Source organism: Rhinatrema bivittatum, chromosome 16 (genome assembly GCF_901001135.1).
Source record: "Rhinatrema bivittatum chromosome 16, aRhiBiv1.1, whole genome shotgun sequence".
Lineage (NCBI taxonomy): Eukaryota > Metazoa > Chordata > Amphibia > Gymnophiona > Rhinatrematidae > Rhinatrema > Rhinatrema bivittatum.
Window position 1 is genome coordinate 55,803,001 of NC_042630.1, and position 13,536 is coordinate 55,816,536.

Sequence of the window (13,536 nt, forward strand, 5' to 3'; positions counted from 1 at the left end):
AATAGCAAATTAAAATACTGTTTCAAATCATAAAACTCAAAAATAGGCAGATTTAAACAAATGGGTCTTGAGAAGACCTTTTAACTTTTTAAGAGAGTCAAATTTTCGTATTTCGAATGGGAGGAGATTCCAGAACATAGGTCCAGCAATGGAGATGGAGCATTCACGTGTAGGAGGTTTTGTGATGAGTGTAGAGAATAATTGGGCTGGTAAACTTTGAGTAAGAAGTTGGCCCATGGACAAGAGATGTCATTCAGAAGTTTATATATTATCATTCCCAGTTTATATTTGATGCATTTGGATATGGATAGCCAATGAAGATGAATTAGAGTTGGTATAATGTGATCTGAGAGTTTTATGTCAGACAGGAGTCATGCAGCCGAGTTGATTAAGAGTTGGATAGGTCATAGAGTCACAGCAGGAAGACCAATGTATAAAACATTACAGTAGTCAATAATTGGGAATAAAGAAGCTTGAAGAACAATATGAAATTCGGCAGTGAAGAAAAGTTTTTTTACGCCAGCAAGTAACCTAAGTGAAAAAGCCCTGTTTGATGATGTTCTTAATTTGTGGTTTGAAAGACAGAGTGCTATCTAGAAAAATACCGAAACTTTTAATTTGTTTACTAATGGTAAATGTTGCAGTATTGATGGAAATGGTGGTCTGTGATATCTGGGAGTAAGGACTGAAGAATACTAGGAATTCTGTTTTTGACATGTTTAGCAATAATTTGTTGTGATCCAACCAGGATTTTATTGAGGAGAAGCAAATGTTAAGATGATCAACAGTTTTCAAGGATAGACAAATGCAGATGAGAAACTGAATATCATCTGCATAGAGTTTATAAGCATCAATCAAGTTTGAGAGAATCTTGCATATGGATGCTAGATAGATATTGAAAAGCACAGATAAAAGTACAGAACCTTGAGAAACACTGATTTTAATTTGAGAGATATATGAGAGGGAGGTGGCAATTTTAACTTGTTGAGAGCGATTAGTGAGATAAGAATGAAACCAATTGAATACTGTGCCAGTTAAACCAATTTCTTGCAGGAGGTACAATAAAATATTGTGGTCCATGGTGTCAAACTCCGAGGAGATGTCTAATGAAATAAGTATGCATTGATGGCCATTGTCAATGCCTCTTCTAATGGTGTCAACAAGAATAATAAGTAAATATTCAGTATTGAGAACTTTGAGAAAGACAAATTGATGAGTGTCAAGGATTTCATATTTCTCTATATTTATTTATTTATTTATTTTTTATATACCGATGTTTTATTTTACATATCACATCAGTTTACAGACAACTAAGTGGTGCAGGAAACCAAGTGTTTCCTTTTGTTTAATACAAGGAACATTTATAACAGAAAAATGAATAAGGCGTTAAACAAATAGTCAAAGGTGAGGATATTATATATTACAGGAGAACATCTATAACTAATAAACGGTTAAACAAATATTCAAAGGTATAGCTATTGAATATTATATCGGTATACAGGAACTGGGGAGCAGTTAAGTTCAGTTACTCTTCTTGTCTATTATAAATGACATCTATGACAGATAAGCAGTTGAACAAAACATCACCGGTTTAGATATTGCATGAAATCAATCATTATTGATGAGCGATGATCTGATAACTGAGTTACATTTTTGAAAGAAATGACAAGGAGGAAATTGGCCTATAATTTGATAGGTCAGAGGAGTCAAGAATAGATTTTTTAAAAAGAGGACTGACAACTGCAAATTTTAACTTATCAGGGACATTATCTTCTTTCAATGACACATTTATTAAATGTGTGAAAATGGGAGCTAAAGATTCCTTGGCAGCTATAAATAAAGCAGTGGAGCAATTGGCTTGTGGACACATGGTAATGTTAGATTTGGCAATGTGATTAGTGATCTCTAGTGATGAAACATAATCAAATTCTGACCAAGATGGAATGGTAGAGATAGCTTTATTTAGTAGGGATGTGAATCGTTTTTTAAAATATCGTCCGATATATTTTAAATCATCAAAAATCATTAGAGGCGATATTTAATAGGAATTCCCCCGATTTATCGTCAAAAATCATAAATAGGGGGAAGGGGGAGGGGAAGGGGGAGGGCGGGAAAACCGGCACACTAAAACATCCCTAAAACCCACCCCGACCCTTTAAAATAAATCCCCCACCCTCCCGAACCCCCCGAAAATGTCTTAAATTACCTGGGGTCCAGTGGGGGAGTCCCGTTGTGATCTTCCACTCTTGGGTGACGGGTGCGTTGATAGAAATGGCGCCGGCGCTACCTTTGCCCTGTCATATGACAGGACAAAGGTAGCGCCAGCGCCATTTTGGTTCCTGTCCCCCAACGTCACGAGCGTAGGAGATCGCTCCCGGACCCCCGCTGGACCCCCAGGGACTTTTGGCCAGCTTGGGGGTTCGGGAGGGTGGGTAATTTATTTTAAAGGGTCGGGGTGGGTTTTAGGGATGTTTTAGTGTGCCGGTTTTCCCGCCCTCCCCCTATTTACGATTTACACGATATTTAAAAAAACAAAACTGCGACGATCCAATTCCCTCCCCCCCAGCCGAAATCGATCGTTAAGACGATCGATCACACGATTCACATCTCTATTATTTAGGTACCATTTTGGAGTGTATGCAAAACTGAGAGTTACTTTTTTGATTTTCAAATTGACAAATTTGAGAAACAAATCTGCAGACAGATTATTAGGAATTTGTGAATTCAAGGGAGTGAGATTGGTGAGATGTTTGACAATATTAAATAGGGTTTTAGAGTCATAGCTGACCTCATTGATGAGGTTAGAGTAGTATTTATTTTTTTACTTCTAAAATAGAAATTGGGTAAGTTTTGAGGGATGTTCTAAAAGCCTTATCAAGAAAGGAAGATGGATGTTTGTGCCATGCACATTTGGATTTTCTCAAGATTTGACACGTAGTTTTAATCTCAACAGTTAATCATGCCTGGGATTTGATACATTTATACGACATGCATTTAAGAGGGGCAAGTTTTTTGACAGTTGTGAGAAGAATCTCTTCCCATTGAGTGACAGCATTTGTAATGCTATGAAAGGAGATAATTGATGTGGATGAAGTGATGTTAGAAGAGAAACATCTGAATCAATCTTACTGCATTTGGAAAGATTAACAGAGTCAGGAGAAGTGTTAGTATCTGTGTAATGAAGACAACATTGAATTCAATTCCCGAGAAGCCTGGGTCCTCTAAGAGGGGGCGTAAAGGTGGGGATACTGTTAGGATCCCCAGCCATGCAGAGCCGTGACTGTGTCCCATTCCAGCTCCCTCCATCACTGCTCCTTGCCACTGACATAGCTTGAGGCCTGCTCTCGAGGCACCCCGGATGCCACGAATGCCAAGACCTCATAGCAGGCCTCTTAGGCACGCACGCACACCAAGTTCCTGGATTTAAAGGGCCAGTGGCAGGAAAGTTCCCCTCAGCTCGTGGAGATGATGTCAGGCTATGAGGGTATTTAAACCCTACCTTGCCGCTTCCACTTCGCCTCAGCAACGGGTCTTGCTCTTCAGCGAGTGTGAGTGTCTGCGTTCCTGAACCATGCATTCCTGATTTCTGCCTTGCCTTCTGTTCCTGACTCCTGGTTCCAACATTCCTGATCCTTGCCTCCGGTATCTGCCTTGCTCCTCTTCCTTTCAGATTGGACTCTTGGCTCTGATCTTTTGCCTGGTAATTCACTCCGCTTGACTTCCACCAGTCCTGACCATCTGCCTGGTACTTCAACTCTGCTTTACTTTCACATGCTCTGATCTTCTGCCTGCTTGATCATCACCTGTCCTGACCTCTGGCCTGTTCCTAGTTCTTCTTGTCAGCTGCCTGCCTCGACCCTTGGTTCACCTGACACTGCTTCAGCCTCTCGTCTTCTGGTTCCACACTTGAGACCCATTCCTAAGTCCTGCCGGCCCCAGACCAACAGGGGCTGTCCCCTGAAGGTAGTGATAATCTCGTCTTGACTCAAGGGTCCACTGGCAAATCAATTAGCAAGGCACTGAACAAAGAGACACAAATGGCAGGTGAAACAGACTGGACCTCATTAGTGGTACAACAAACAGCCAGGACCAGGAAAAAGGCAGGATAATGACAACTGGCCAGGGCAGGAGGAATAGGTCAGGCAGATTCAGAAGCAAGGCTCCAGGATCCTGTGACATCTAGAAAGAGGCCATGGAAGAGAAAGGTTTTTATTTTGAGGCCAAAGAATCCCAGTAAAATAAAGGCACAGCATAAAGAACAGATTGGGCCACACGAGTGGTACAAGAAAAAAGCAAGGTGCTGCACCTGGGAAGAGGCAGAGCACAAGCAGTGGACTGAGCAGAAGCAGCAAGAATGGCAGCAACCCAGCAAGGTGCTGAGGAAAAAAGGTTTGCTAAAGGTATCTTACTACTTCTCCCATTTCTTTAGCTTGTCCTTCAGAAACTGACTCATTTGAAACAATATTTAAATTTTAGCAAATGTTTCTTAACTGCTACATCTACCAGAGTAATCTAGTCAAAGCCACTTAAACAAATCCTGAACCCTGATCATTACTGCAAAGCCTCCCTTCCAAATCCTGAACATATATCAGCTTTCCATCATCTCCGTCCCTGGACTTGATGCCAGATGTATATAGAAAGCCCTCATGGACCTGTCCTGCAGCGTTATCTAATGGTTCATAATGGTCTTTAAACAGCAAGTCTCTCACATCCCACCTGCTGGTGATGGTTGGAATATGCCACAATGGCAAGGAATCATTCCAGATTGATAAAAAGAGGCTGGGAGTTTCAGACCAAACTTCATCAATGGTGCTTCTGAATTTGGAGGATGGTTTGGGATAGGGGAGAACTCACATTCATGTGTAGGGAGTTGTTGAGGTTAGACTTGATGAGGATAGAGTCTTCATGAGAGATCTGACTATATTGGATTTTTTTTTTCCTTCAATCAGGGTTGTTCTAGGAAAAAAGTATTTATTTATTATCAATTATCTGCCTTTTTGAAAGAAAATTCACTCTAACTGGCTTGAATAGGTGGCTTATATGCTGGGATGCCTCATTTGGTAGACTGACAGGATGAAATCCATCATGCAAACCAGCTCTTTCCCATTCTCCTGGTTTATACAGTGTTTTTTGAGATATGGCAATGTTTTACTCTGTGGCCTTGCTTATTTTTTTCCTTTATAAAATTTATAACTCACCTATCAAAAGTTTCTAGGTGATGCACGATGCAATACTCATAAGAATATAAGAATAAAAACAAACAGGGCCCAATAAATAATCAGAACAATATCAAATGCTGTATATCCTTTAAAAGACTTCATTTTAACTGTCATAAAAGCAATGTAGTGCATTCATTGCTAAGCAGTGTTTCAGTGTGCCTGTAAACATTTTGATGTGCACACTAAGAAACTTTAGCTTGAGTTTTGTACCCACCACAAAAACAGGCAAACAATACATTGAAAATTGTTGTCATTAAGAGATCCTTCCCAGTCATCCAGACTAGAAATTTAGTCATGCAGAGGTCAGTTTTCAAAGGAAACAGTGCATTACTTACGCAGTCACATTTTGGCTCTCAAAATTTAGTTGAGTTTTTTCAGAACTTAGCCATTTACACAGGAAAGGAAGTGGAACTGTGGCAGAGGGAGTGAGATGGGTGGTGCCATGGCCAGGTGTGGTCTGTGCAAAAGAGCAGGACCATAGCTGTGTGTGAACTCTCTCTATTAAACACACACACACACATACTCCAAACACATTCTTCAAACTGTTAACATGCTCGATGAGCATTGGTAGGTAAAGGATGGCTGAAGGTTAGGGATGCAAGATCACTGGGATAAGGAGGGGAAGGTGGATATTTATTTATTTATTTATTTACAACCTTTTCTATCCCGTCATTTAGTAATGCACCATCACAACGGTTTACAATTAGGCACAAAATAAGTTTGGTTTATGAATTATCCAGAAAGTGCCAAAATATTTTTCGGTTACATGTTTCAATAATATACACTAAGTGGAGAGTGGGTTGGAATTTCCATTTATATGAATAATAGGATAATCATATATGTTCTATACTGTCCTTCTCTTCATTTAATACTTAATTGTGATGAAAATAATAAAGTAAGAGATTATGCTTTTGGGTGACTTTCAGCTGTGTGTAGGTGTTCTTATTCATCGCCCTCACTGTGAAAGGCTTTTTTGAAGAGCCAAGTTTTTAAACGTTTTTTGAAGAGTTTTGTCTTTCATTAGTCTTAATTCGAGTGGTAATGCGTTCCATAATATTGGACCCGCTAAGGATAGAGCTCTCTCTCTAACTTGGGTCAGTTTTGCTGTTTTGACCAAGGGAATGGTTAGTAGGGCTTTATTGGCTGATCTGAGATTTCTCTGGGGGACATGCAATCACAGGGCAGTGTTTAACCAATCGGCATTTTCACCATTGATTCCTCCTCTCTGTTCTGGTGATTCTGATCCTCTATCACCAGCCCCCCATAAATTTCACAGTAATCCTTGTTTCCCCCCCCCCCCCCCCCATCTCCCCAGTAGTCATAATGCCTCTAACCCCTATCCCTGGGGATTGTAAAGCTCCTTCTCTCCCTGGGAAATTCTGGGACTTGGAATTCAAAAGCATGGCCTACTCTTTGCCTCCTTGAAGATGGAAGGAAGGCAACATGCCACATATTCTCTTCTCTCTCCCTATCCCAGCAAACCCAATCCTATCTTTTTCTCTCCTTCACTCTTTCTCCTCCCCCTCCAATCACTTCACTCATAGGCTGCCTCCCACTCTGATCACCTCATGTACATCTCATAGTCCATCCAATCCCTTCACTCACAACCTGCAGCACCTTAGATATCATCATTCACACGTTTCCCCCCTCACATCCCATTACCCAATCTCCTTCCCCTCTTACTGATCTCTTTGCTCCTTTCCCCCAGTCTCTCATTCACTGTCTTGGTGCTTTCATCCTCACTAATGTGGTCACCAGTATCAAGTCCTGGATTACGGCATGATAAGCAGGAAGCCAACACACCCAGGAAGGCAGAAGCAGTCAGGTTGACAGGCATTCCCCCCACATTTTTTTTTACCTTGGATGTTGCCTCTCACAGACTCAAATTGTGCAGGGAAAATGCACAAAAATCAAAGCCATGTGGCTGTCCTTGTCACATTGTAAGCAGCTCTTCTCTGCTTTCTCCAAGGGCTGGGAGGCCATAAATCATCCATGCAACTTGTTGCGCTGGAGGTGGACCCTTGGCCTGGTGCAGGATTGGTAAGGCCCTCTGAGCGACCCCAGAGAGCGCCTGCTACCAGGGGGCAGAGCACACAAGGAGACAGAGGCTAGCTGAACTTCGCCAATAACAGTCCGGGGTCTCCGTGGGTTGAGCTCTTGGATTTCCATACCACCTGGAGTTAGGTGGGCCTCAATGGGTCTCCCAGAGAGATAACGGATAGGTGTACCTACCATGAATAGAGATGCACAGCTGTTGTGGAATAGGCGAGCTAGACTGGGATGAGCGATACCGGGGACCACAGCTACAGTCCAGGAACAGAAGGTCCTCCGGGCAGAGTATGCAGTGCCTATGCGTCTAGCTCATGGCTAGCCATGATGAGCGACTAGGCAGGTGGATCTGGCAGTCTCAGGAGTAGCGAAGAGGGTGTCAGAGTGTAGCACAAGGGTCAAAGCCAGGGTATCCTTCCAAGGGTAGTCAGCCTAAGCAAGGGTCAGTTCCAGAGGTCAAGCAATATGTAGTCAGGTAGGCAGTGGTCGGTTCCAGGCATCAGACGAAGAGTAGTCAGACAGGCAGGGGTCAGTACTGGGTATCAGTCCAAGAAGGTACTACCTGGGTAGGGACACAGGAAGGACCATGGAACACAGGAACACTGGAGCAGGCAAGGAATACTGGAACACACAGGAGACGCAAGAACACTGGAACAGGCAAGGAACACTGGAACACACAGGAGATGCAGGAACACTGGAACAGGCAAGGAACACTGGAACAAACAGGAACACAGGAACAAGCAGGAAATGCAGGAAAATCTCCTTTCACAAAATGAAGGGATAAACACAAAGGGGCGTGGGATAAACACTGTGGATCCATAAAGTCAAGAGGCCACCAATGAAGAGTGGGTGACTCGCCAGAATGATGCCTACTGCCTGGAGACAATACCCTTATTAAATAAACATACACATGCTTACTGTGACTCCAACATCGCTCTAAGCTTCAACAGCAAGAGGAAATGTGGTAAAAAAGGATTCACACTCACAAAGAGGGGAGTAGCTGGCTTGTTACGGCGGTTACTACCCCAAATCAAATGTGCCTGATACTTCACTTTCAATGCATATACAGCATAGTTCTCTGCTTCAACGGCAGGGGAGAAGAAAAACTGATACTTCACACATCCAGCAGAGCTCTCTGCTTCAACGGCAGGAGAGAAGAAAAGAAGGTTCGCACTCACAAAGCGGGGAGTAGCTGGCTTGTTACGGCGGTTACTACCCCAAACCAAATGTGCCTGATACTTCACTTTCGATGCATATCCAGCATGGCTCTCTGCTTCAACAGCATGGGAGAAGACTGATACTTCACGCATATCCAGCATAGCTCCCTGCTTCAACGGCAGGGGAGAAGAAAAACAACCGATAAGGGATGTATAACATAGTCTGGGTAAAACAAATAAGCATGGGTGTAGCTTGCTTATTGCGGCGGCTACTACCCCTAACTAATCAAACTAGATATTTCACTTGGATACAGCTCCATCACTGCTCTCTACATTAAAGGTGGGGGTGGAAGGGAAATAGAACAAAGAGCTAAGAGAAACAGATAAGTATGAGAGAAAAAATGTGTGAAGCTTGCTGGGCAGACTGGATGGGCCATTTGGTCTTCTTCTGCCGTCATTTCTATGTTTCTATGTTTCTATGTTTCTATGAAGCAATCCCCAGTAGGGAGATGCACATCTACCATCTGCTGGAGATGGAGAATACTGGAAGGTTGATATCAAGGCAGGGGTATAAATACTGTCAGCTTGCTTCATCTCCATCTGCTGGTAGAGGTGCATAACCCACTTTTTCTGGATTCATCTGACTGGACGCTAAGAAATGATAAATTATTCTATTTCTTGCTTTGCTAAAAATCAAATAATTTCTATAGCTGTCTGTTATTAACTTAAATACTTTTCTATTCCCTTCAGATCAGTTATGGAGCCCTGGATCCCAGCCTCAGTGACAGGGTTCAGTTCCCTTCCTTTTACCAGACTGTACCTGCTGAAAGATTTCAGTATGAAGCAATAATTCAATTACTGAAGCACTTTGGCTGGACCTGGGTTGGGATCGTGGCATCGGATGATGTCGGCAATGTGAGAGCCGGTGAGGAGCTGAGGAATGAGATTATCAGGAGTGGTGCCTGTGTTGACTTTTTAGTAATTCTCAATGATAGAGATGACAAAACATTCATCACAGCTGTTGAAAAAATAGCAAATACAGCAGCAAATGTAATTATTGTTTTCAGTACATTTGATTCTTTTTATAGCATAATGAATGACCTACTGTCACTTTCAATGTCTGGGAAAGTTTGGATTTCGTCAGCTACATTAATAATTGATACAAGTGCTTTGATGAAAATTGATTTGTATCCATTCAATGGTTCTTTGATGATCTCAATTAAGAAAGGAGAAATTCCTGGATTTAAGAACTTCATATACAGTATCACTCAGTCAAAACTACTGCATCATACTCTGCTTTCTAAGTTTTTCTTAGAGCATTTTAATTGTAAACCTGCCAATATTCCTCAGGATGAGCTAACAATGGTAATTTCTCCATGCACTGATGAAGATGATTTCAGATATCTTGATGTACCACTATTTGATGTGAATAATTTTAGATTCACATACAGTCTTTACATTGCTGTATGTGCAGTGGCTCATGCTTTACATAACCTGCTCTCACCCAAAATGCAACAGAGGGAGTTTGCTCAAATATCAAGTCTGATGCAGAATATTCACCCATGGCAGGTAAGCAAAGCATGTGTTGCATTAAGTGCAATGTGTGCTGTAAAACACAGATATGGATTTGGTTTGTCCTCTATTCATCAAGCTATGACACTGATGGCACAGACAGGACTGGGTGGTGCACATACTTAGACCCACCGGGGAAAGCAGTGAGAAAGGGATGCAATGCAGGGACTTTACTACCTCAACATAACTTTATTCCAGGCTGGGCAGGAGTTGTCAGTGGCTTTGTCTGCATTTGCTGTAGTCTTGGCCTTTGAGGGAGGCAGAAGCAAGTGTGGGGAAGGAGATAAAAGTCTGCAGCAGAAGCACAACAGAGGAAAACAGAACGAGAATGAAGGGGGAGTAAAGTGGAAATGCAAGACAGGATTGAAACGGGGTGGGAAGAGGAGAGCGCTGCGCCAATGTGTCTATGGGGGGAGGGGAGCGAAGAAGGCTCTGGGGTGTGGAGTGGAGGAGGAGAGTGAGAGCAGTATTCTGGGCTGGATTGGTGTGGATCATGTACTCTAACTATGGAAGAAATAAACTCAGCTTGTATTCAATGGGGGATGAGTCAGAACCAACCTCAGGACATATTTCTTCATGGAGAGGGTGGTGGATGCCTGGAATGCCCTTCCAGGGGCAGTGCTAAAGAATAATTCAAAGGGGCATGGGATTAGCACTGTGTATCGCTAAAGGCTAGAGGATGGACAGGAGGGAGAAGGTGCATGAGGGTGACTTGCTGGTGCAGTGGTTACTACTCTAACAGAAGGTTTGGGGAATTGGGGATTACTACTCTTAACCAAAAAGCCGTGAAGCTTTCATGCACCTGCAACATTGCTCTCCACTTCAAATGGCAGAGGGAAAAGGGGAAGTGGATTCAGACCACAAGCAATGAGGGCCACAGATTTTATGTCTGGGGAACTGATAAGCACGGGGATAACCTGCATGGAGCAGTAGTTACTAGGGATGTGAATCGTTTTTTGACGATTTAAAATATCGTCCGATATATTTTAAATCGTCAAAAATCGTTAGGGCCACGATACAATACCAATTCCCCCGATTTATCGTTAAAAAATCGTAAATCAGGGGAAGGGGGAGGGCAGGAAAACCGGCACACTAAAACCCCCTAAAACCCACCCCCGACCCTTTAAATTAAATCCCCCACCCTCCTGAACCCCCCCCCCAAATGCTTTAAATTACCTGGGGATCCAGCGGTGGTCCAGAACGGTGGCAGTCCGGAACGGCCCCCTCAATAGAATCGTGTTGTCTTCAGCCGGCGCCATTTTGCAAAATGGCCGCCGCAAAATGGCGGCGGCCATAGACCAAAACGATTCGACGCAGGAGGTCGTTCCGGACCCCCGCTGGACTTTTGGCAAGTCTTGTGGGGGTCAGGAGGCCCCCCCAAGCTGGCCAAAAGTTCCTGGGAGTCCAGCGGGGTTCCGGGAGCGATTTCTTGCCGCGAATCGTTTTCGTACGGAAAATGGCGCCGGCAGGAGATCGACTGCAGGAGGTCATTCAGCGGGGGATCCGGACTGCCGCTGAACGACCTCCTGCAGTCGATCTCCTGCCGGCGCCATTTTCCGTACGAAAACGATTCGCGGCAAGAAATCGCTCCCGGAATCCCGCTGGACTCCCAGAAACTTTTGGCCAGCTTGGGGGGGCCTCCTGACCCCCACAAGACTTGCCAAAAGTCCAGCGGGGGTCCGGAACGACCTCCTGCGTCGAATCGTTTTGGTCTATGTCCGCCGCCATTTTGCGGTGGCCATTTTGCAAAATGGCGCCGGCTGAAGACAACACGATTCTATTGAGGGGGCCGTTCCGGACTGCCACCGTTCTGGACCACCGCTGGATCCCCAGGTAATTTAAAGCATTTGGGGGGGGGGTTCAGGAGGGTGGGGGATTTAATTTAAAGGGTCGGGGGTGGGTTTTAGGGGGTTTTAGTGTGCCGGCTCACGATTTTAATGATTTTTCACGATAGTTTACACATCCAAACGGCAACAATACGATTCCCTCCCCCTCCCAGCCGAAATCGATCGTTAAGACGATCGAGGACACGATTCACATCTCTAGTAGTTACCTCCCTTAACAGAGGTCATGGGATTATATCCCTTAACTAATAAGACGATGCTTTTGATGCAACTGTAACTTCACTTTCCAATTTGACGGTGGGAGGGGAAGGGAAGAAGAATTGGACTTAGAAGTAAACCAACACGGCCCTGAGTTTAACGCTCTTGGATACTGATTCGCAGATGTAAAGGAAAAAACACAGGGCAGATACAATGGCCAAGTTCATAAACAAAGCTCATCAAGCAGCACTGTCTAAATTTTCAGGAAGGCTCATCACCCAGTAAAAGAGAAATATGGGAGTAACCTGAACGGTGTGGCAAATAGTAATACTACCAGAAGAAGCTTGCTGGGCATCCTGGAGGGACCATTTGGTCCTTTTCTGCCATCATTAATAGATAACTATGTTACTATATATTCCATCAAACCCATTTCCAAAATAAAATTATTAGGTAGGAGAACAAAAAAGTATTTTATGACCATGGAGAGGGCACATACAAATGTAAAAAACCTATAGAACACTACTCATCCAAATCTAAGCGTCTACTTTTTAAATTAAAAAGAAAACTGCTCATAGAGCAAACTACATGCAATAACCATCTTAATAAGGAGTTCCTAACCACAAAAAGAGTGAAAAAGTCTTGATCATCTCAAAAATGTATTCTGGCCACAATGGCAGACTTAAGTATAATCATTACAAGCCAAAAACCACTCCTGCTGCCCATGACTATAAATGTACAATAAACAAAAATTGACTTTATAACTTGTAAGAGCAAACAATTCCCTATATTTTGGTTCAAAATTTCAAAACAAAGCTTGCACATCCCCAAATTTTAGCAGCTCCTCAGTTAGTACATCGTACTATCAATCATGTCGAACAGTTCTTACATTTTAAAGGCCACTCTTTAACCACTGTAATATTTAGATCATTTACTTACAACCATTCCCCTTCAGAGAGCCTCTGTTTCACTCTGTTTGAGCTTCCTCAGGGGGTTATTACTCAGAAAGTTGCATTTATAAAAAACACCATAAGCTGCAGTCCTTCCTATCATTAGTCAGATTAAAATGCAACCAAACATTTCTTAGCCTTTGACAGCAAGTCTTAGCAATCACCTCTCGAATGGCTGAAACTCTTTCTGTAAAATAAAAACAAACACTAGGTAGCAGACTTCATACTATAAGTCACTTGAGAAATCACCCAATTCTTTTAAATATGACAGTTTCCAAACATGGCCATCATGTTCAGAAGTCAGACTTTTACTTGCCAGCTTCTTGTGGCCTGGATTGGCCACTGTTGGAAACAGGATGCTAGACTTGATGGACCCTTGGTCTGACCCAGATTGGCATGTTCTTATGTTCTTAAGTGACCAAACAGATGCATAGGTCGGATGCTGTGCCTTCACCTAAGATTAGGTAAGATGATGGGACCCTGCCCAGAGGTACAGTCCAAATTCCGGCTTCTCGATCTAGACCCAGACCCAATGCTGGGGCCTGAGCCT

The 13,536-nt window shown here is 43.2% G+C and overlaps 1 protein-coding gene across 1 annotated transcript in view; it reads left to right on the forward strand.

Moving 5' to 3' along the window:
- The window catches only part of LOC115077701 (vomeronasal type-2 receptor 26-like), a 134,117-nt gene that overhangs the window by 58,271 nt on the left and 62,310 nt on the right, over positions 1-13,536 (forward strand). The window contains exon 4 of the mRNA XM_029579991.1: positions 9,176-9,350. Within this exon, the coding sequence (XP_029435851.1) occupies positions 9,176-9,350 (175 nt within the window). The remainder of the gene's footprint in view (positions 1-9,175; positions 9,351-13,536) is intronic.